The sequence below is a fragment of the Gossypium raimondii genome, chromosome 13, assembly GCF_025698545.1.
Source record: "Gossypium raimondii isolate GPD5lz chromosome 13, ASM2569854v1, whole genome shotgun sequence".
Classification (NCBI taxonomy): domain Eukaryota; kingdom Viridiplantae; phylum Streptophyta; class Magnoliopsida; order Malvales; family Malvaceae; genus Gossypium; species Gossypium raimondii.
The window spans coordinates 55934267-55955565 of NC_068577.1; the positions used below are offsets into that span (position 1 = coordinate 55934267).

The following is a 21299-nucleotide window of genomic DNA, read 5'->3' on the forward strand; positions in this document are numbered from 1 at the left end:
CTTTCTCAATCTCCCAGCACGCTTCAGTTTGATACCCTCCAAATAAGAAAGCAAGCACAAACGCCCACACCAATTTCCAGTACTCCATCTCTCTTAATTAAATCAATGCCCACTCAGTCTCAGATATTGGCATGCAGCAGCACCACACCTTGGGGTTTATATAACAGTAAATCTAAATGAGTATGTTTCCTGGAAATTCATTGAATAGGCCCACTGTTGAATAAGTTTTTGTTTATTCTACACCATTTTCATGTTCCACGCTAAGAGGCGGACTTTTCCTTGAAAAAGTACTTTTCTTTGAAAAGCAATGAAGAACGGCCTTCATTTGGTAGCAAATTTTCAGAAGCTGAGAAGTGATTTTGGGCAGATAGAGAAGTGAAAATTTTTAGTTTTTCAGCCAAAAAGTGCTTTTGGCTGGTTCATTTATTTTTTTAGCCACACACGAACGCCCTTCTTTGCTCTCTACTCTCTGCTGGTTCTTTGCCCTCATCGCTGCCCTCTGCTAGTTCTTTGTTCTGCCCTTTGCTGGTTCTCTATTCCTCTGCCCTCTGCCGGTGAGTTTATTTTTTTCTTCTCTTCTTCTCTTCTTCTGTATATTTTTGTTTGTCTGGGATTGATTTTCGTAATTGATTGAAGATTGAATAGGAGATAACCTTAGGTTGTCAACGCTTCCTTCATCTCCTACATCGAGCGAAAAGAGTAAGAGACAACAATGGTTACTTTCCGGGTAAGTTGTCAATGCTTCGGTTTGGTTGCCAGGTAATGTCTAGCTCCTAGTTAAGTTCCTGCTGTTTTTTGTTTGAACCGTTAGGTTTCCATCGATCTTTATTGGTTTCACTGCTTGATTTGAATATATATTTTTTGTCCATAGATGCGTTTCAATTTGAAAAACGTTTCCGCTTTTGACAACTAAGGCATGTATATTATCCTTGTGATGTAGTTATTTCTTACGTATATTAATTTTAAGTATGAGAGAATGATTTGCATTTGTGTTGCTTTGTCCCAGAAAGTATTTTGGCGAGGTGTTGTCGAAGAGTTGCTTTGGTTCATTAGTGGTTCAACTAATGCCAAGGTGATAATTTATTGAGCAAGATACTCCTTTGCATTGCTAGATATTTTTATGCCCCGATGAGATGGAGTTGTCGGCTTGACTTCTTTTGTCTTCCAAATGAACTGTGATTTATGGGACGGTTGAATTAGCAATTGCGATTTTGTTTTGATATATGAGAGTGAGGGTTATGATTCGTTCTAAAATATTTGCATCATCGATGTGTCCTTCAAGAAAAGGACATTCACATATGGGATGGTAATGCATCCGAGGACTTTCTTGATAGGTATTAGACTCTTTTGTTGTCGATTTCTTGTTGAACTAATTATTGTTTCGTGTTGTTATTATAACTTGTGTTTGAGTTGCAATTTCAAACATTGGGTTGACTAGTAGGGAGGAGGGTGACTTGGGACCCGTATATGGGTTCCAATGGAGGCATTTTGGTGCTAGGTTGGTTTTTTCCTTTTCTACTTTTACTACACACCGCTGGTGATCGGTTCCGTATTTCTACTTGATGTTTTATTTAAGATGCCTCATATCGATACTTTCCGGTATCTTGACATGCATCCGACTACCTTTGGACAAGGATTTGATCGGTTGTTAGATGTTATCGACAAAATTAAGAACAATCCGAATGATAGAAGGATTATACTCTCCGCTTGGAATCCATCGATCTCAAACTTATGGCACTTCCACCTTGCCACATGTTTGCTCAAGTTGGTATTAAATAGTGAACTTATGTCTCTCTTTCTTTTGTACTTAAAAAAATTAATACTTTTCAATATGAATGTTGCAGTTCTATGTTGCCAATGAGGAGTTATCTTGCCAAATGTATCGTGCTCTGGCGATATGGGCTTAGGTGTGCCATTTAACATTGCATCTTATGCTCTCCTGACATGCATGATTACTCATGTTTGTGGTATGTTGTCGTTGAGACCGATAACCTGTTTATGTTTAATTGATTTGATAGAATGATGAGTAACATTTGTGTAGGGTTGCAAACGAGACAACAATGAATAGAAAACAAAACTTGATGCTATAACTGCAAGATAACTTCCTGCTCGACTCTAAAGATTAGATTAAATCGTTAATGGTTTCAATTTCTCCTAGACTATAATCCTCTTGTAAGGATCTCTCTTAATTTCTTCTACTGTGTATAGATCTCATTCCTGGTGATTTCATCCATGTGCTCGGTGATTTCAAAACTTGATTAAAGATTGATCTTTGCATCTTAAGTTTTGCTACTGGATTCTGCTATATTTTGACAATGAACTTGGCATGTCTGTTGAATTTAGATTACTACTGGATTCTGCTATATTTTGACAATGAACTTGGCATGTCTTTTGGATGCAACTTTTACTGGAGTATTTTGCTCTATATACATATTTCCTTTTGGATGCAACTTTTTCCTTTGTATTGAAGAAGCGGTCAAGTAAGTTGCCAAATGTAGGAGAAGGGGATATTGTTTTCCAAGTGCTTAAGTGGGACAAAGAGATTGGAAAGCATGGCTTGAACTTTGAAAGGTGATATCATGTGTAACTCAGACCATATTTATGTTTGAGTTCCTTGTTTTAAAAAATGGATATAGCTGTTGCTTGCTGTTGACGATTCTTAACCCAAAGTATTAATGCTTGCTCAGATTCTTAACCCAATGTTTATTTCATGAAAGGTTCCCATCTTAAAGTTGCTTCCTGTTTAACTAGCAATTTTCTAGTATTAATGCTAGTGGATTGGTCTTTGACTAGCAATTTTCTAGGACTATTCAGGTGATTGATTCTTGACTCTTTGTACATTGTTCTATTTCATTTTCTTTGTTAATGAATTTGATTTTATCATTGGTTAATGTTTTTAGTAGCTTATGTTCTGTTTCTTTTTTGTCAAGGTTGTGGAAGGCTCTCCGGTTTTATGCGTGCTTGACATTTTCATGCTTTATGTGTATTAACTCCTATAGAGTTCTCAAGTATGTTACAATGGATAGTGATTTTGTTGATCTATTCAAAATATGTTCAACATCTGAGTGGACTGAAATTTGCTCTTCTGTTTCTCTTGTACTTTTTTACATCATGGTATGTACTAGTTTTATTACTATAGGTCTGATTCTATTTAAAGATTTTAGCTGAACCTTTAAATGAAATGCAATACACGCTAAACTGTTCAATTGAAACTATGTTTGCTTTTATAATTCTAAGTATTTTGTTTTATATTCTCAAACATTTAATCTAAGGGGTGATGAAATAGTTAGTTCGATCCATTGTTAATTGAACTATAATTAACTAAACCGTTAGTTGAATTGAGCTTTTTTTTCTGTTAAAATTATTAACCAAATCGAACCAACTTCAATTAATTTTGTCGGCTTTCTAATGAATTGTTGTTTATATAACTTTTTTTTTTCTTTTGGTCCAAAGTTCATACCACTTTGAAACAATTATTGGCAAACATTACGCTAAAATAGTAGTGTGCATTAAATCGGAACAAAAATATGACAAACAATGTGCATTGTCATATATTAGAACAAAAACATTATAACATTACAATACAATGACAGTAGGAACGAAATTGATAGGTGTTTAATTAATTAAAAATAAAAATAATTTTATAATAATACAATCGTGTCAATATCAAATTACAAATATTTAATTTTATATTTAAATATTTAAATATAGTTTATATATTCTAATTAAATTTTATAAATAATTAATATTAATTACTTAGAAATATTTAAAATTAATATTATATATTAAAATATTAACAATAAGTTATAATAATTTTTTTTATATTTTTGCTAAAATATCATAATATTAACTAATTTGAACATTATTTAAATACATATTTGTTACTTTATAATCTCATGTTTAAAATGAACATTTTATTCTTCACAAACATTTTTTGACAGCAATGTCAAACACTCAAAAGTACTTCTCAAAAGCACTTCTCAAAAGTACTTCTCAAAAGCAATGAAGAACTGGCCCTAAGTTTGGCTAAGACTTGAGTTCTTAAATATTTAGATTTTCATCATACAAAATTGTAATATATAAATTGTCTTATATATTTGAACTGATGTTATTGGAATTGCTATATATAAATTGTCTCAAATATTTGAACTGATGTTGTTGGAATTTATATTAAATGATAACCTATAATTTTATACATCTGTACTAAAATTTTTAGAATTATTAGAATTTCTCACTTATACCGATACTTAAATTTCTCGTAAAAGTAATAGAAATTTCGGTAAATATGATAAATTTAGAATTTTCCAATGACATTGTCTTCTAGGCTAACATCTTCTCGTAATTTGGTAAACTGGTACGGACATCATAGTACTCAGACTCTCTGATATCATTGACCATACTCGAATTAAACTCATTACTTATTCGATTTTCGTGATATACATACTCTGAAATGTAAATCTCTACGATCTTGGACAATCTTTCAATAAAACATTCTTATCACATACTTACTCAAATTACCAGCTTCGTTTCCATTATTAGTCAAGTAACTCAATTCAGGTTCATTCATTTTCCGCATAATAGACAAATCTCAACAATCAATTCACTTAACTATCCAAGACCCAACATTCATTCACATATAAATTTGATTTAACTCAACATACCTATAAAGGACATAATACATCACTGTTCACAGTAAAATGCTTCCATACGCTCAATCTTTACAGATCACATGCATCTAACTAATCGAATAATTCAACACACCTCAATGTCAAATCAATTCATTAATTTTAAACTTATTAGGCCAATCATAACATATGCATCCTATTTCTTACCGGTCTGTAATACATTTTATAAAATGCTTAACGCCAACTATCTGCACGTCTCATTAACTTTAATGATGCATACAACTAAATTTACTGAAGTAAATTAATCACTTAAACATTCATACAAATCTTACCGTATCAATTGACACATAGTACTCATTAACATCTATCGACATCACTGTCTCAGAACCATTCAGATCTATCACATCTTCAATAATACACATCTTTGAACCCAAAAATCTATCGTAATTCCCATTAATAATTCCACCTCTAGGAATCTCAGATAACTACATAATTACCAATATTCGATACCTTTACAAGATTCATACATTCTCAAAGCATAGTCAACTTTACAAATTATCCAAATATTAAATAGTCTCAATGTATCATCTCACTACCAGATAAAAAATCTAAAACTCTTCACATACCCAAATCCGACAGTGCTAATCAATTCCAATGGTCAAACCAAATGGTATAACTACAACTTTTGACATCCTTTTCAATATGATTCGGACATCACTTTCAACTGAAAAAAGCCCGGTAATACACATCTTAACAAGCATCTACTATCTATGCTTAGTCTACATTGTGTCGAGCTACTGGACTTCTATGACTTGGAGTACCATGATCTCATGAACCCTCTCTTCGACAAAACCGCATTCTCAACTCTAAATCCTACTCGACAATATCTGAATCGGAATAGCTGCTTTATCTAGCATACAAATATGTACATTACAATGTCTTCCATCTATCAACACTCATCGATAACTGATATCTTCGATAATAAAATCTAACTCATACCCGTTACTTCGACATACGATCTAGTTATCTTAATACTTATAGCAATAGATCCAATTTAATCAACTCACATTACATATAGTTACAATTATAGTATTTACCGTCATTACCAATGATCAATAATCACAAAGAATCGCAGACTAATCATTTAATCAACATTACAATTTCACATAAACCATAGTTAATTAACCAACAATGAAATATCTTCAAGTAAATGTAACATTACTATTTTCTATATAAGGCCCGTCAATTTCCACGAATCGGATCATGTAATCTTAACAAGATAATGGCTGTAGATCTTAAACCGGAGTCATTTACTGCAGATTATCCTTTCGAAGCTTTAGTACCATTACAGAATAGTGTCGAAACTACCTCACTAGAATTGTCCTGCCATTCTTCACCCTATGCTTTCAAACAGTCTTTAGATCACATAAATCGCATACGCATACGAATGACTTACGTATGCATACCGTTGGTCAATCACCCTTTCACAATTGAGAAGTCTTGAATCACTTTTCTCGCTCTATCTACGATAACTCAATTCTTTTCAGATGCAATTCTTTTTCGATCACTTATAGTTCGAATCGAATAATTAAATGACTCCGATTAATCGTAACTGAGTATCATCAATTTACATTATATTACGAGAATTCTACTTAATCGATCTTTACTTGTATTTTTCTATTCATTATACTCAATTCAACTCAATTAAATTCCGATTGAACTAATCTATAATTTCAACGAATTGTAATTTTGAGATTTAGATATATCTTGAATGCTTTAACTTGTACAAATGATCTTAACAAATTTTATTCGAATTAGATCTATCAATTTTCAATCCTTAATGTTACATGAATTTTTCGATAATCAATGCAGACTTGATCCGGATGCAACTTTGTGAACATTGAACTTGTAAGATCTTGGATTATTTCTTAACAATTATTATCTAAACATATTACTTTAGCTTCTTCGGCCTTACTAGCTTTTCTAATATTCTTGTTCAGGACATGACATAAGAGATGCGAATGACAAAATGGAAGCATAAGATAATACGGCCCGTGTAGATAAAAATTAAAATTTAGCATTAGTATTGTTAAATTTAGGTTTTAGCTTATAATTTACAAAGTTATGCATTAAGCTGAGTTTACTTTGTAAAAAATGATAAGCATAGCTATTCCTAAATGAAATAGCATAAATCAGATTATTGATGAAAACATATTAGCGTATGAAATAGTTGACCACTATTTTAACATTATAAAGGGTAAAAGTATCATATTAGTCCTTGTATTATACTTTAGATTGCATCTGAGTACTTCTACTGAAAAAAAGGGTAAATTAATCTCCTTATATTAAATGAATGAGCAAAATAGTCCCTCTGTTATAATTGTGATGTTAGTTGCTTATTTTGGTGTTCTATATATAAAACATAATACCAAATTTAGTTCTCGATATTTACACTTTAAGTGAACTTAGCCTCTACTCTTGAACAGTGTTAGAAGTGAAAGATAAATACGTTAAGGTCAATTCTTCCAAATTTGTCAAACTTTCCCACCCTATAAAAAATTTTACGAATATGAGTATATTATAAAAGACATAACCGCAAATTCAAATGTTGTAGGTAAATTGTACACCATTCTAATAGAAATATATATTATTTATTTTATGTAATCTAGAAAATAATTTATTTTGGATAATTATTGTTCCGTATAAAAAAGAGTCTTCAATGATATAATTACTTTGCTGGAAAGAAGAAGTATTGCAAACAAATTAAATCAAACAAAGTATATATCATTTTCAAATTAACAGATTAAATTTTGTTCTAGCAATACATACCATTTTCAAAATAACTCGTCAAATATAAATTTTCAAAGCAGGTAATCCTGTGGAGAATATTCATAGATAAATAGAAAAAATAAAAAAAAAATAATGTTCTACCATTTAAAGCATATTGAAGATGATTGCATTCAATAACTTAAGAGATAAAAAGGGAGCAAACCGATTTTACCTCTAACATCTATTGATCCCTCCATCTCTTCTCCATCATATACATGTGTTAAAGACAAAGACTTGAGATGGAACAGAGTCGGTCATTCTGCCGATTTCAAATGTGGGAGGGCAGCGAGAGATGAAAATATGCTGTTGTTCAAATAATTATAACTTAAATCCAGCACCTCAAGTTTCGCCAACTTCAATTGTCCTCTCTGTAAAAGTGTAAATGAGAAATGCATAAACACAGTATTTTCATTTTACTACTCGAATGTTGAATATGTTAAAGATCTCGATTTCATTTTCGCCTAGATACAACTCCTTCAAGTTCTTCAAATTATTGAGTTCTGTTAAAACACGATAATATATATCATCTAGCTATTAAGGAATAAGCTTTCTCAATATAAGCAAGATGTGATACGATGAAAGTTCACTTTAAGTATATCAACATGCTATCATTTAATTTATTATTGATCAAGTGGAGAGTCTTTAGTTTGTGTAGTTTAGATGAGTCTTTCGAAACCTATAAAAATATTTTTTGGATAAACTACAAAAATAGTCACTTTTGTTTTCTTCAGATTGTATTTTAGTCACTTACATTAGCGTTTTGTTTCGAAGTAATTACTCTACTGTTAAGCTCCGTTATCTCCCTAACAGTGATCCTACGTGGCAGTCCAAATTAAATTTATTTAATTAAAAACCTATTTTCATCCTAGTAACTAGACATCCAAGTTGATATTTAAAACCCATTTGGATTGCCACGTAGGACTGTCGTTAGGGAGGTAACAGAGTTTAGCGGTAGAGTGACCACTTTGTAAGAAAACGATAACGTAAGTGACTAAAAAGTAACATTTCAAACATAAGTGACTAAAATGTAATCTGAGACAAATAAAAGTGATTATTTGTATAGTTTACCCTATTTTTTTTATAAATAGAAGTTTGTGGTTAATTAATAAAGATTGTAGATAGTAAGATGAAAATGAATGAACCTTGACGGTGAATGAAACCAGCGATGTAATTGCCTCTTAAATGAAGACTCTTCAATTCCAAAGGGAAGAAACAAAGAGACATTGAGATACCAATCTTTGTAGCGTTGATCATAACTAGATCCAACTGGATTATCAAGGACGAGTGGGGTGACTCGTCCAGCGGAAGTGCTGCACTCAACCCGATTCCATCGGCAACAATTTCCCTCCACCCAAGAAGTATCTACATCGTTAATATGAGCAAAGAAAGGTTTGAGTTGGAAGAGAGCAGCTTTCTCATTCTCCCAGCACCCTTCACTTTGATACCCTCCAAATAAGGAAGCAAGCACAAACACCCACACCAATTTCCAGTACTCCATCTCTCTTAAATCAATGCCCACTCACGCTCAAATATTGGCATGCAGCAGCACTACACCTTTGGGGATTATATAATCGTAAATCTACATGAGTATGTTTCCTGGAAATTCATTGGATAGGCCCACTGTTGGATTAATTATCTTTTCCCCTCTTAGTATTGATAATTAATTATTTGGATAATAAAACCAGAGCATTTGGATGCAGGTAGCTGAACTCAGATTTCAACCATTGCTACGTTAATTTCACGCTTTAAAGTCTTTAAATCAATGGACTTTCAATGATTAAGTTTTTGTTTATTCTTTACCATCTTGCTTTAAAATATAGATTAAGTTGGCTAAGACTTGAGTTCTTAAATATTTAGATTTTCGAACCTTATATATAAATTGTCTTATATATTTGAACTGATATTATTAGAATTGTTGTATATAAATTGTCTTATATATTTGAACCGATGTTATTGGAATTGTTATATATAACTTGTTTTAAATATTTGAGGAATTTATATTGAATGACGACGTATAATTTTATACATCTAAGAGTAATAAAATTGGGAGATTTTATTGGCACTAAAATTTTCAAAATTACTAAAATTTTTCAAGTTTATTATACCAATACTTAAATTTGTCACGAAAGTGTTAGAAATTTTGATAAATTTAATAAATTTTGATGTTAGCTTAGAGTTTAGAGTAACATTCTTTATTAACAAAGATAACAATTCAAGAACTGCATCTTTCAAAAAGATTAGACTTCGGATGAACTCGTCTTTACCATGTCAAAGATAATAGTATCTTTTATAAGTGAGACAATCCAAGCAAAGATGGCAGTGCATTGGAACAGTTAAAAGTGTGAGCCACTTTATTGAAACTAGCCAAATAAGAAAGATACATAAAAAGCTTTTATTGAGAGCATGACAAAGCACTAAATCAAGTACGCCATTGACAAAGAAAAGGTGGAGGACTGAGCATGGCTTGGCTAATGGTTCCTTAACGGAATCGTTTAGGCAGAATATGGTCGAGCACAAAATAGTAGCAGGACATGGTGGCTGCTTCTACATGATAGAACCATGCTTGTCTCCAGTAAGGATTAATGTACAACACAATGGCAATACACAATGGCATGACAATGTACGACCCAACAAAACTTGCATAAAAGACTTTCATGTCAATGAAACCCTCGTCAGTTGCATTCCTCGGCATCGATAAAGATGATCCATCTGTTGAGCAATTCTTTGGCAATGGTTCACCACAAAGGAAAGGATTCCCCACGTAACTGCTTTCTTCAAATGTTGCAAATTGTCCGGTCCTTTGAGGTGTAGTTCCAGATAAATTATTGTATGCCACACTGAAAACGGACAAAAAATGTAACCCCAGAAGTTGGGAAGGAATATTCCCGCTCAAGTGGTTGTGAGAAAGATCCAGACTCTCAATTCGGGATAAGTCAGAAATTGCTGGAGGGATTGGTCCTATCAAACTGTTGTGAGAAAAATTCAAAACGATGATGTATCGAAAGTTCTGGAATTGGAGGGGAATCTCACCAGTCAACTTGTTGCAAGAGAGATCAATTCCGGACAGGTAAGTGAGAACTCTTCCCTTATAAAAGTAGGATATGCTTTTCATGGTGAACTCTATCGGCACATCAGCAGAGAAAGATCCGATGTAACCGCTGTAATCATCGTCGGAATAATAAGCATGGGAGCTATCATTCGATATTGTATTCATCAAGCAAGGAGGAATTGTACCAGAAAGATTGTTGTTAGAAACATCAATCAACCTTAACCGATTTAACTTGCATAATTGAACCGGAATCCCACCTTCAAAGTGGTTGTTATCTAGGAGAAGATAAACCAACGCAGAAAGGGTGCCAATCCAATTTGGAATATTTCCAGTTAAGTGGTTGTTGCTAAGATCCAATGTCACCAAATAATTGCTGTTTAAAAAACTGGTGATCGGCCCTTTTAACTTGTTTCTTGATAAATAAACATGAGTGAGACTTGAAAAGATGAAGCAAGATGGCAAACTTCCCGATATGTTGTTAGCAGAAAGGTCCAAAAATTTAAGACTAGAGTTGAGATTGCAAAGTTCCATGGGGATTGGACCTTCAAAATGATTATTTGCCATCACAAGTTCCTGCAAATTTGACATCTTTCCGATCCACCTTGGTATCCCACCGAAAAGTGTGTTATTGCTTAAATCCAATGTTAACATAAGTGACAGATTCTCCATGGAGCTTGGTATATCACCAAAGAGTTGGTTATTGCTAACATCGAATGTAAACAACCCCATGGGCAAGTGCCTCGGTATTCCACCACTCAATTTATTGTTGGACAAGTCCAATTGTTGAAGGGAAATCATATCACCAATCGAAATCGGAATACCACCGGTAAAAAAATTATTCGACATGTTGAGAAGCTCCAATGACGGTAGTTTCGCTCCAATTTCATTTGGGATGTTGCCATCTAGGGTATTACTGGAAACATCCAACCGTGATAAACCCCTACGAGAAGTCGATGGTAGCAGAAAATGTCCCGATAGAGAGCTATTGACGAGATTTAGTCTCTCTAATTTCTTGTTGTTTTCCAACAACCAGTTTGGGAACTGATCTCCCTTGAAATTGATGTGAGAGAGATCAACATGTTCCAAGTCATGTTGATGATTGAGAGATTGAGGAAATGATCCACCATCTCCGCAACAAGATAAACTGATAGATCTCAATTGGAATGTTGGGGTGTCTAAAGAATGCATCTCAGTTTCAGCATTATATATCATGTTGTTGTCTGCATATATATTTTGGAGTTTTGAAAGGTTGAACAACGGAGCCAATGAACTTGGGATCTCAATGCTGTTGTTCCAAAGCCTTAACTCTAGAAGGGATGTCAGACTTCTAAAATGAGATATATCTCCAGAAAACTTATTGGACGAGAGATCTAAAAACTCGAGTGACCTTAGATTCTTAAACACATATATATTTCCAAAAAAATTATTGGAAAAGAGATCTAAATACTTGAGTGAGGTTAGATTCTTGAACACAGATATATCTCCAGAAAATTTATTGTGAGAGAGATCTAAAAACTCAAGTGACGTTAGATTCTTAAACATAAATACATTTTCAAAAATACCATTGAAAGAGATATCTAAATGCTTAAGTGATATGAGTTCAGAGAAGCACTCAGGCAATCTAGCATTCCATTCACTGTTGATGATGGCCAGCGTTTGTAGCTGCCTCAATTCACAAAAACCTGCAAACAAGTATATGAAATACTTTCAACACTATATTATATTTTTATTAAAAAATAGATAAATTAATTCCACATTAAATATTTATTTTGGTGTTAAAATTTAAACATGTCCTCAGATAAATAAATTGAGACAGTTGTCTAAACTCCACTGTCAAAGATTGAAACAAAACATTGCTGTTGGGTGATGGTGATTTTCAATTTTATTATTATTAAATACTCATTTTATATTCACAATGTATTCCGAATACCTTATTCTTAAATAAAAATCGAAATTAAATTTAGGGATAAATCTCAAAACCATACATGAATTATGGTTTAATGTGTAATTTTATACATGAATTTTTATTTTTCGTAATTTTATACATGAAAATTGATTTGATCCGATTCTTATAAATTATTAATGAATTATTGATATAATAAAATTTTATGTTTATATGTTTCATACATAAATAATTATATTTATCCAATATTAAAATAAATTGATGTATTTATTTTTTAAATGTGTATAATTAAATCAAAATTAAAGTTTCAAGTATATATTTGAACCACGATGAGTTTCACGTATAAAATTACATCAAATTAAAGTATATGTATATAATTAATATTAAATCAAAGTTTATGTATAATTTTAAGATTTATCCCTAAATTTATAGCTAATCTTTAATTAGCTTACTCTAATATATTGATATTTCGAAGTGCTTGTAGTAGAATAATTATTTTTGCTCTTTCTTTAATACTATATATATACTAGCTCTTTTTACTACTTTAAATTCTTTTGTATTTCTAAAAATTTAAATTTTATTGAATGTTTGAAAAATTATTAATGAAAAACTATCTACTAATAAAAAGAAATAAATTGAATGAATAGACGAAAAAACTATAACCATCCTGTGGCATCTTGAACTCAAGGCCATCGGTAACAAGGATGACTTTGACATGAATGTTTTGTCAATAGGAAACATTGAACTTCAACTGGACGGTTGTTTGAATTGGATTGAGAATTGGTTAAAGTATCAGTTTAGTAAGATGCGTCAAATTGGTTGACCCACAAGCCAAGATAAAAATTGATTAAACGGGTGGTTGAACTTTTTTTTTAAATTTATTTAATCAAATGTATTAAAAACGCATTATTCCAATGGCGAAGTCAGGGGGCTGGCAGGGGCCTTGCCCTTCCCTAAAATAGAAAATTTCTCATTTAAGTCCTTTATAATTTAAAAAATTTTAAATTAGTAATGGTAAATTTGCACTTTGGCCTCCCAAAATGATAAAAATTTATTTTAATCCTTTAAAAATTATAAAGATATAAGCTATTAAAAGGATGAAATTATATTTTTATTATCATAAAAGTATACAATTTAATTTTGCCCCCCAAAAAAAAATCTAGCTTCGCCCCTTCATTACTCAGATGCGTTATGGTATTCTAGGTTTTGGGTTTCTCTCTGTTTTTTAGGTCATTATGCTTTATCACGTTGGTGTTATGAGTGCAAGGTCTTTGAATTGTTGGTTTTATTTCAGTTTCAAGTGTTTAAGTTAGGGTTTTTGTTGTTTTGGGAGTGGTGAGTACTTCATGTACAACTTTGGGGGATATTTTACCTCTTTATCAATAAATTTGTTTTTGGCTAAACCAAAAAGAAAAAAAAACGAAAAATGAAAAAGATGTAATTAATGTACCATGTAAGTTAAGACTATCATCGACAACACAATTATCAATGACCAAGTCCTTAAGAGAAGCGAGGGTTCCAATATTTTGAACAGCGTTGGAAGTGATGGATAAATCCATTAAGGTCAATTCTTCCAAACTTGTCAAATTTTGCCACCCTATAAAAAAATTTACGAATATGAGTATGTTATGAAATACATAATCGCAAATTCAAATGTTTTGTGCAAATATTTTAATAGAGGTACATATTATTTATTTGTAATGGAGGAGCGAACGATATTTTTTGTGTAATCTAGAAATAATAACTTACTTTGGATAATTATTGTTCCGTTCAAGCTAAAGCTTTCCAAAAAAAGCGTCCTCAATGATGGGAATATGTCCAATGATTGAAGTTGAAGATTAACTACGGTAGAAGATTTTTTAGAAAGCATTGCAAACAAATTAAACGAAACAAAGTATATACCATTAATAATCCCTTTTATTTTAGGAATATTAGGACCAAATTAATTGTTGAAAGGTAATTTTGTTCCAGCAATACGTACCTTTTCCGATATCACTCGTCAAATATAGTTTTTCCAAATTTTTCAAAGCAGGTAATCCTGAGGAGAATATTCCTAGGTAAATTTAAGAAGAAAATATGGATGATGATACATTCAATAGGGAACAGGAAGGAGCAAACCCATTTTACCTCTAACATCTATTGATTCCTCCATCGCGTATGTATGTGATAAAGACAAAGACTTGAGATTTGAAAGGCTACCAAGGGATGACAATATGCTACTGTTGAAGACATTCCCCCTCAAATTAAGCTCTTCTAGATTAATCAACTTTAGTTCCCTTTCTTTACCTATAGAAGCACCATATAAAATGTTTCTTTTTCATATATTATAGATTTTTCCAATAAATAAAAAAACAGGTTAAATTACCTTGAGATGGAATAGAGTCATCCATTCTGCCATAGCTTATGGTCAGTTTCTCTAAATTACTCAAAACATTTAAATCTGCATAGAAAATTACAAACAATTAAAATTTGTAATGACAAACAATTAAGAGAAGAGATTGTATGAAATTGTGATTCTACGTCATCCTTCCTCTCATTTTCAGCTTTTTTTTCCTGAAAAAATTTTAATCCAACTAAAAATGCTAAAACTGAGGAGGAAGTTCACAACTTCATACAATCTCCTTTCTCTACATCTTAAAGCATGCTTACCTTGAATATAGGTGGATTGTATCAAAAGGTTACTTTCTAAATTCAAAGATTTCAGATGTGGGAGAGCAGCGAGAGATGAAAATATGCTGTTGTGGAGATGATTAAAACTTAAATCCAGCACTTCAAGTTTGGCCAACCTCAATTGTCTTTTCTGCAATTGATAAGCAGTATTTTCGTTTAACTACTCAACTGTTGTATATGTTAAAGATAATTATGTTGACTTACTCTCTGGAATAAAGATCCGAGGCTCTCGATTTGATTGTCTCTTAGATGCAACTCCTTTAAATTCTTCAAACTATTGAGTTCTGTTAAAACACAATATTATATATCATCTAGTTATTAAAGAATAAGCTTTCTCAATATAAGCAGAAGACTTTACCAGTAACCTTACCTGATATATCAATGCTTCCTTGTAATCCACAATTATCCAGAAGCAAAGTTTTTAGAGATGTAAACTCGGCAAGATATGGTAGGATGTTGTTTCCTAATAATGTGTTGTTGCTTAAATCCAAAATCTCCAACTTGTTCATGAATGAACCTTGATTGTCAATGAAACCAGCAATGTAGCTGTTTCCCAAATCAAGACTCTTCAATTCGTGGAAGGGAAGAAACAAAGAGGTGTTGAGATACCAACCCTGACTGATATTGTTGTAGACTTCAACAGAACGATACTCAAGGAACAGTCGGGTGACTCGTCCAGTGGAAGTGCTGCACTCAACCCCATTCCATCGGCAACAATTTCCCTTCCCCCAAGAAATCCCTTCATCATTAATATGAGGAAAGAAAGGTTTGAGTTGGAGGAGAGCAGCTTTCTCAATCTCCCAGCACCCTTCACTTTGATACCCTCCAAATAAGAAAGCGAGCACAAACACCCACACCAATTTCCAGTACTCCATCTCTCTTAAATCAATGCTCACTAAGTCTCAGATATGGGCATGCAGCAGCACTACACCTTTGGGGTTTATATAATAGTAAATCTAAATGAGTATGTTTCCTGGAAATTCATTGAATAGGCCCACTGTTCATTCTTTAAAGTCTTTAAATTAATGGACTTTCAATGAATAAGTTTTTGTTTATTCTTTACCATTTTCATGTTCCACGCTTTAGTGTTTGTAGAATTACATTTACTTAACCTTTCTTAGTACTTTCCTGCAAATCCTTCTTTGTGGAAAATTACAGTCAAGTTTCTTATTACTTTCCTGCAATTTTTCTTTGTGGGAAAGTAACCAAACGCAGGCCGTGAAAAACACAGTCACCTCAATTACACACCAACTTGTTCATTAGTTTATTCAAAAAATTCTATATACTTTTGTTATGTTTAAACAAGTTCTTAAATTATAACATAAATTTAATATTTCCCCTAAAAAAATTTTAATTACAAATAAAAAATAAAAGAAAAAACATTTAAAAAAAAGTAAATAGTTTAAATATTATTTTAATGTTTTAACCTTAATAATTGGTACTACACCAATAGGACGTATACTCCATTGGAAATGAATGTTATTGAGAATGGTTGATTTCTTGATTGCATTATTGGTGAGAGCTCCTTAATTTATCATAAGTTTTTACTCATGTGATTAACAGATCAATTTTGTATATCAGCTAAAATGTATTAAATATTTTTCTTTTTTATAATTTTCATGAATGAAGTGAGAAAAAAAATACAAATTGATTATTAAAAGAAAAGTGTTAAAACTAATAAGTGAAACAACAATTAAAATGAATAAATCTTAAATTATACATTAACTTTGGTTTAATGTGTAATTTTTACATGAAATTTTAATTTGATCTAATTTTCACAAATTATTAATAGAATTATTGATATAACATAATTTTATATTTATATATTGCATACATAAATAATTTATATTTATTCAATAGATATGAAAAATTAATGTATTTATTTCTTTAAATGTGTATGATTGAACCAAAACTAAAGTTTCGCATATACATTTAAACCACAATAAAAGCTTCATGTGTATAATTACAATAAATCAAATTTCATATATAATTGTTCATTGAAACAAAGTCCATGCATAATTTTAAGTTTTGTCCCTAATTAAAATGCAAAACTATATATTCAATATTTTAAGAATTATAAAACATTATCTGAACATTATTTAACAAAAATTTTAATTTAATAATTTTTGGAGAAAAAAATTAGGCCCTAATGTGTGAACTATTGCCAAGTTCAGGGCCTGAAGTAGATAATAAAAAATTTAAGCCTCAATGTAAGTAAAGTTACCAAATTTGGGTTCAAAATGTGATTTAACCCAATAAAAAACATGTTGTAAGATTCAATTTTACAAATAATAACAGTGGGAGGGATTAAATTATTACAAAAATAAAACTTTGAGAGATTTTTAATAAAATTATCTTGCCTCCATCTTTCACAGCTCATATAATTATAAATACATCTTTTTATAGTCTTCTAAACCCCTTCATTTCACGTATTTCACATCCCATTCCATCTTCAATTCATTATAAATTTTATCCCATGTGATAGCATTTAAGATTAAATACTTGCACACCCAGTCAAATTTCATACTACTTTTCACACTACTTCCCTACTTTCCTAGGTCAAAGTATCATAAAAACCCCTTACTAAGTGTCAAATTCCATTTTGCCCCTTCTAATTAAAGATGACAAATTAGTTCTTGTATATTAGATCAGAGCCTATTGTTATCAGGCATTCCTAGTTCAGCCCCTAACGCTACAAGACCTTCCCGGTTCAGTCCTTTAGACGTTAAAAAAATCGATTGGAGTATCCAACCAATCATAAATTATCACATGACATACACTAGGGTCACAATGTCATCATCAACCAGGAAAAAACACTTGAAAAGTCTTAAATTATAAAAAAGTTACAAAAAATTATAAAAATTTAAAAAATATATATAATAAACGGAACCAACCAGCTTCAGCATTGATCTACAAAAGTGTTCATATAAAAACGTTAGATCAATATAGTAATACTAAACTAATGAAAATTACATGCCAAAGCATGTAGCCTCTCGCAAAAGCGTTCCACTGCTTCAGCATTGAACCAGTCATTTTTCATCTGCAATGTAAAATAGACACAACTAGTACCTCATCATCATATTTATAATCCCAAATTCAATAAATATACCTTTTTAAAATGGAAGGAGAAACGTACAAAGTAAGGGTAGTTATCGATGTTGAAGTTCTCCGGGGCACTTTTGACGAACAAATTTATGAAATAGAGAACAAAATTCCCACATTCTTTGCCATTCCTTTGTTGTGGCACCTGAAAAGATATCAAGGGTCAAATTGATTAAAAAAGAAAGGATGATCAAGAACATGAGCAAAGTGTACTATAATCACCTTAGGGACCAAAAGAGGAACTTGATAAATCATCTGCTTATTCTCGGGCCTGCCTTCGGCTTTATAAATGTCAAACATGAACCTGCTAGTGAGAAATATGTATTGAGCATTAGAGACCGTGCCTCTTTTACTCTACTAGTAATGCAAGTTATGCAAATGAGTAAATATACCTTCGTATATCTGCTTCGAGACGCAACGCGTCGGACATCTGTAATGAATCCAACAGCAACATACAAGGTGTTCTGGTTTTTGATTGCAAACTTTCACCGAAATGACAGAAGATTAAGAGGCTCCAATGACCCCTAAAGAAAATACGGTTTTCAAATGATGAAATCAAATTTACTGAAAAATTGAACACCACCGTGATATTTGACAATACTAACCAGCAAACTATCGGAACGAGAACATATTTCGTTGAAAATATCTCTTTCCTCTTAACCCAAGATAGAACCTTTTCTCTATAAGATGCTTTCCTATACCATGCAAACCATTGACAATCTAAGCGCGTAAACAAATCCCGCTTATCTGCTGGCAACCTGCTCCACAGGGTCCTGAAAATCTCCCAAAACCCATTCAGGAAAACACACGCACACACACACACACCAGAACAACAACACTGAAAATTACTAGAATACAATATAGCTTACTCCAAGTAACACTCAAATGATCCAGAGTCTAGCTTGTTTTTTAGTTTAGGTGTTGATTTCTTTCTTGTAACTCGTCGCTTTGATCGTGCACGACATGGAATATTATCTAAAAAACATGGAGCAGTTAATTTAAGGCTTCTTAGCCTTTGAGCTTCCTGTTTTGTTATCTTCTTCCTGGAGGCCCTCAGATACCCTACAACATGAATCCAACATGAACGGTGTTTTGAAACCGGATACCGATTATAGTCTGCCAGAACATAGTGAACTTAGGATCAAATTTCTATTTATCAGTTAGCTTAGCCTTTTATGAATTCATACTAAAAATTTTAAATAAAAAAAATAGTGAAATGTGGCAAAGGGTAATTTGATCTTCTACATTGCCATGGAAGTAAGAGCTGAAGAAATCAAATTACTTCATTCTCTTTCTTGCATTTCTTAAGATCATACTAATATATAAACCATAGAGTAAAATTAACATCTCAGTAAAATGCAAAACCAATTTTAATAAAATTGTTTTATATGATACTCATATCATAAATTTTGTTCTAAAGAAAACATTCCTACTATATTTTAGTCATTAATTCTTTAAATAATCCAGTTTTATCCTAATTCAACTTTAGAAATTAAAAAGAAAAAGCAAAATAACAGATTCAGCAATATACATAAGGTCTAATTATGAATTTTAATATTTATATATATAAAAGGTTTAATTTGCTAGAATTTGGTCTTTGTACTTCATGAAAACATAAAACTTAATCCAATTAGATAACATTGTTAAACCTTACGATTAAACAATTTGTACGCAATGAATTAACAAAACAAAACAAAAAACCAGCAGTTAAGCAATTTATATGCAACTAATTAACAAAAACTAAAAACTAACTAGAAGGATATATTTGAATATTTGCTACAAATGAAAAGGGAAAATGCAGAATTGCAATGTAATTAAATTAATATAATCATATTTTCATCTAAAAATTGCATATTTAGTGCAAAATTTTTACAATCTTTATATTTAGTTTCATAACCACATGCATTGTTCATTTTTTAAAATTCAAAAGAAAATACTCCAATTAAACAGATCTCTAATTGATAAACCGATAAACAAAAGGAAACAAAAAGTGGGAAAAAAGAAGCAAAGATTTGAATACCAGGATCTGAAGGGGCAATGTCGATTGGTATTATAGAATCATCAACCTGGTTTTTCTTTCCCATTAACTGATTTTTCTATCAAACACAACTGGGGAAAAAAATTAAAATCTTCTGAAAAAACAAAACGGAAGGATATGCATAGTCTGAAAGAGACGGAATTGAGCAGACTAGAACACAGTAGCAGAAGACAGTGATAGAGACCGCAAATTTTGGGAATTTGTATATATTGTAATATTAAGTTTGTATTATTTTGAATTTATTGCTAATTACGAAATAGTGAAGTTGACTTTTACTGAGCATTTGACTGAGTTAGAATTTTATACTTACTCGTGACTAGAGGTTCTCATGGACCGGGTTCGGGTTGGGTCTAAGCATGATATTAACATACTTTACATTTGTCCAAGTTCGGCTTAACTCGAAATATGAATTTAAAATTTTGCCAAAATCTGTCCATATTTGCAAAAGATTAACCCAAACCTATTTTAGGCCCTTATTATTTTTTAAATTTTTTATATATTCATCTTAACATTATTTTAATATTAATATTAGATTAGTATTATATATTTAGAATATGTTTAATTTTTTAATGTGTTCTAAATTACATAATATTATTATAAACTTAAAAATGGGTCGGATCAAGCCCGAGCCCGACTCATATTTTAAACGGACTTAATATCTTTGCCCATGCCCATTTTTTAGGCCTAATATTTTTACCAAAACCCTCCCAAATTTCAAGGGACCTTCGGGCCTAGGCAAGTAATCGACCCATGAACAGGCCTACTTGTGACTTACTGAAATATCACATTGCCCCAATTTTTTTTTAACAATTTCATTACAAATTCATATTATATCTGCTCTCTTTTTTTACATATATCTAGAACAAGGTATAGCCCTTTCCCAACCCATAAATAGGAGGATAATGCGCTTCAACAGACTCGAAACCATATCTTCCTGCATTAGCAACAATACCCATACCGGTCGAATTAAGACACAATCGGCCAATATGATTAGTTTTAAATAAAGATATTTGTGTTTAAATAAAAAAATTATTGGTGGTTTAATTGTTGTTTTTTTATATAATGTTTAGAACCCGTAACCCT

General features: G+C 31.6%; 2 protein-coding genes and 1 non-coding gene across 5 annotated transcripts; 1 reads left to right on the plus strand and 2 right to left on the minus strand.

Annotated features, from left to right (window-relative positions):
- Positions 1 to 210: 210 nt before the first annotated feature.
- Positions 211 to 2963, plus strand: LOC105782832 (uncharacterized). Of its 2 annotated transcripts, XR_008193044.1 has the most exons (5): positions 211 to 554; positions 637 to 727; positions 2499 to 2571; positions 2718 to 2814; positions 2931 to 2963. It is a non-coding gene; the product is annotated as an uncharacterized LOC105782832 (transcript). The 2 variants fall into 2 exon arrangements; XR_008193043.1 differs by having other exon boundaries at positions 214 to 554; positions 2499 to 2814; positions 2931 to 2947.
- Positions 2964 to 9834: 6871 nt separating this feature from the next.
- Positions 9835 to 14558, minus strand: LOC105782830 (receptor like protein 21-like). The gene is made up of 4 exons (XM_052627166.1): positions 14534 to 14558; positions 14388 to 14444; positions 13857 to 14003; positions 9835 to 12185 (listed from the first exon to the last, which is right to left on the minus strand). Exons 1-4 carry the CDS (start codon positions 14556 to 14558, stop codon positions 9934 to 9936), a joined length of 2481 nt encoding a protein of 826 aa, XP_052483126.1. The 3' UTR covers positions 9835 to 9933.
- A 3311-nt stretch (positions 14559 to 17869) lies between these two features.
- Positions 17870 to 20406, minus strand: LOC105784565 (probable ubiquitin-like-specific protease 2A). Of its 2 annotated transcripts, none has more exons than XM_012610469.2 (7): positions 20199 to 20406; positions 19048 to 19240; positions 18784 to 18951; positions 18571 to 18702; positions 18401 to 18482; positions 18213 to 18323; positions 17870 to 18116 (listed from the first exon to the last, which is right to left on the minus strand). In XM_012610469.2, exons 1-7 carry the CDS (start codon positions 20260 to 20262, stop codon positions 18036 to 18038), a joined length of 831 nt encoding a protein of 276 aa, XP_012465923.1. In that variant the 5' UTR covers positions 20263 to 20406; the 3' UTR covers positions 17870 to 18035. The 2 variants fall into 2 exon arrangements, with proteins under 2 accessions (XP_012465923.1, XP_012465922.1); XM_012610468.2 differs by having other exon boundaries at positions 19048 to 19294.
- Positions 20407 to 21299: the final 893 nt, after the last annotated feature.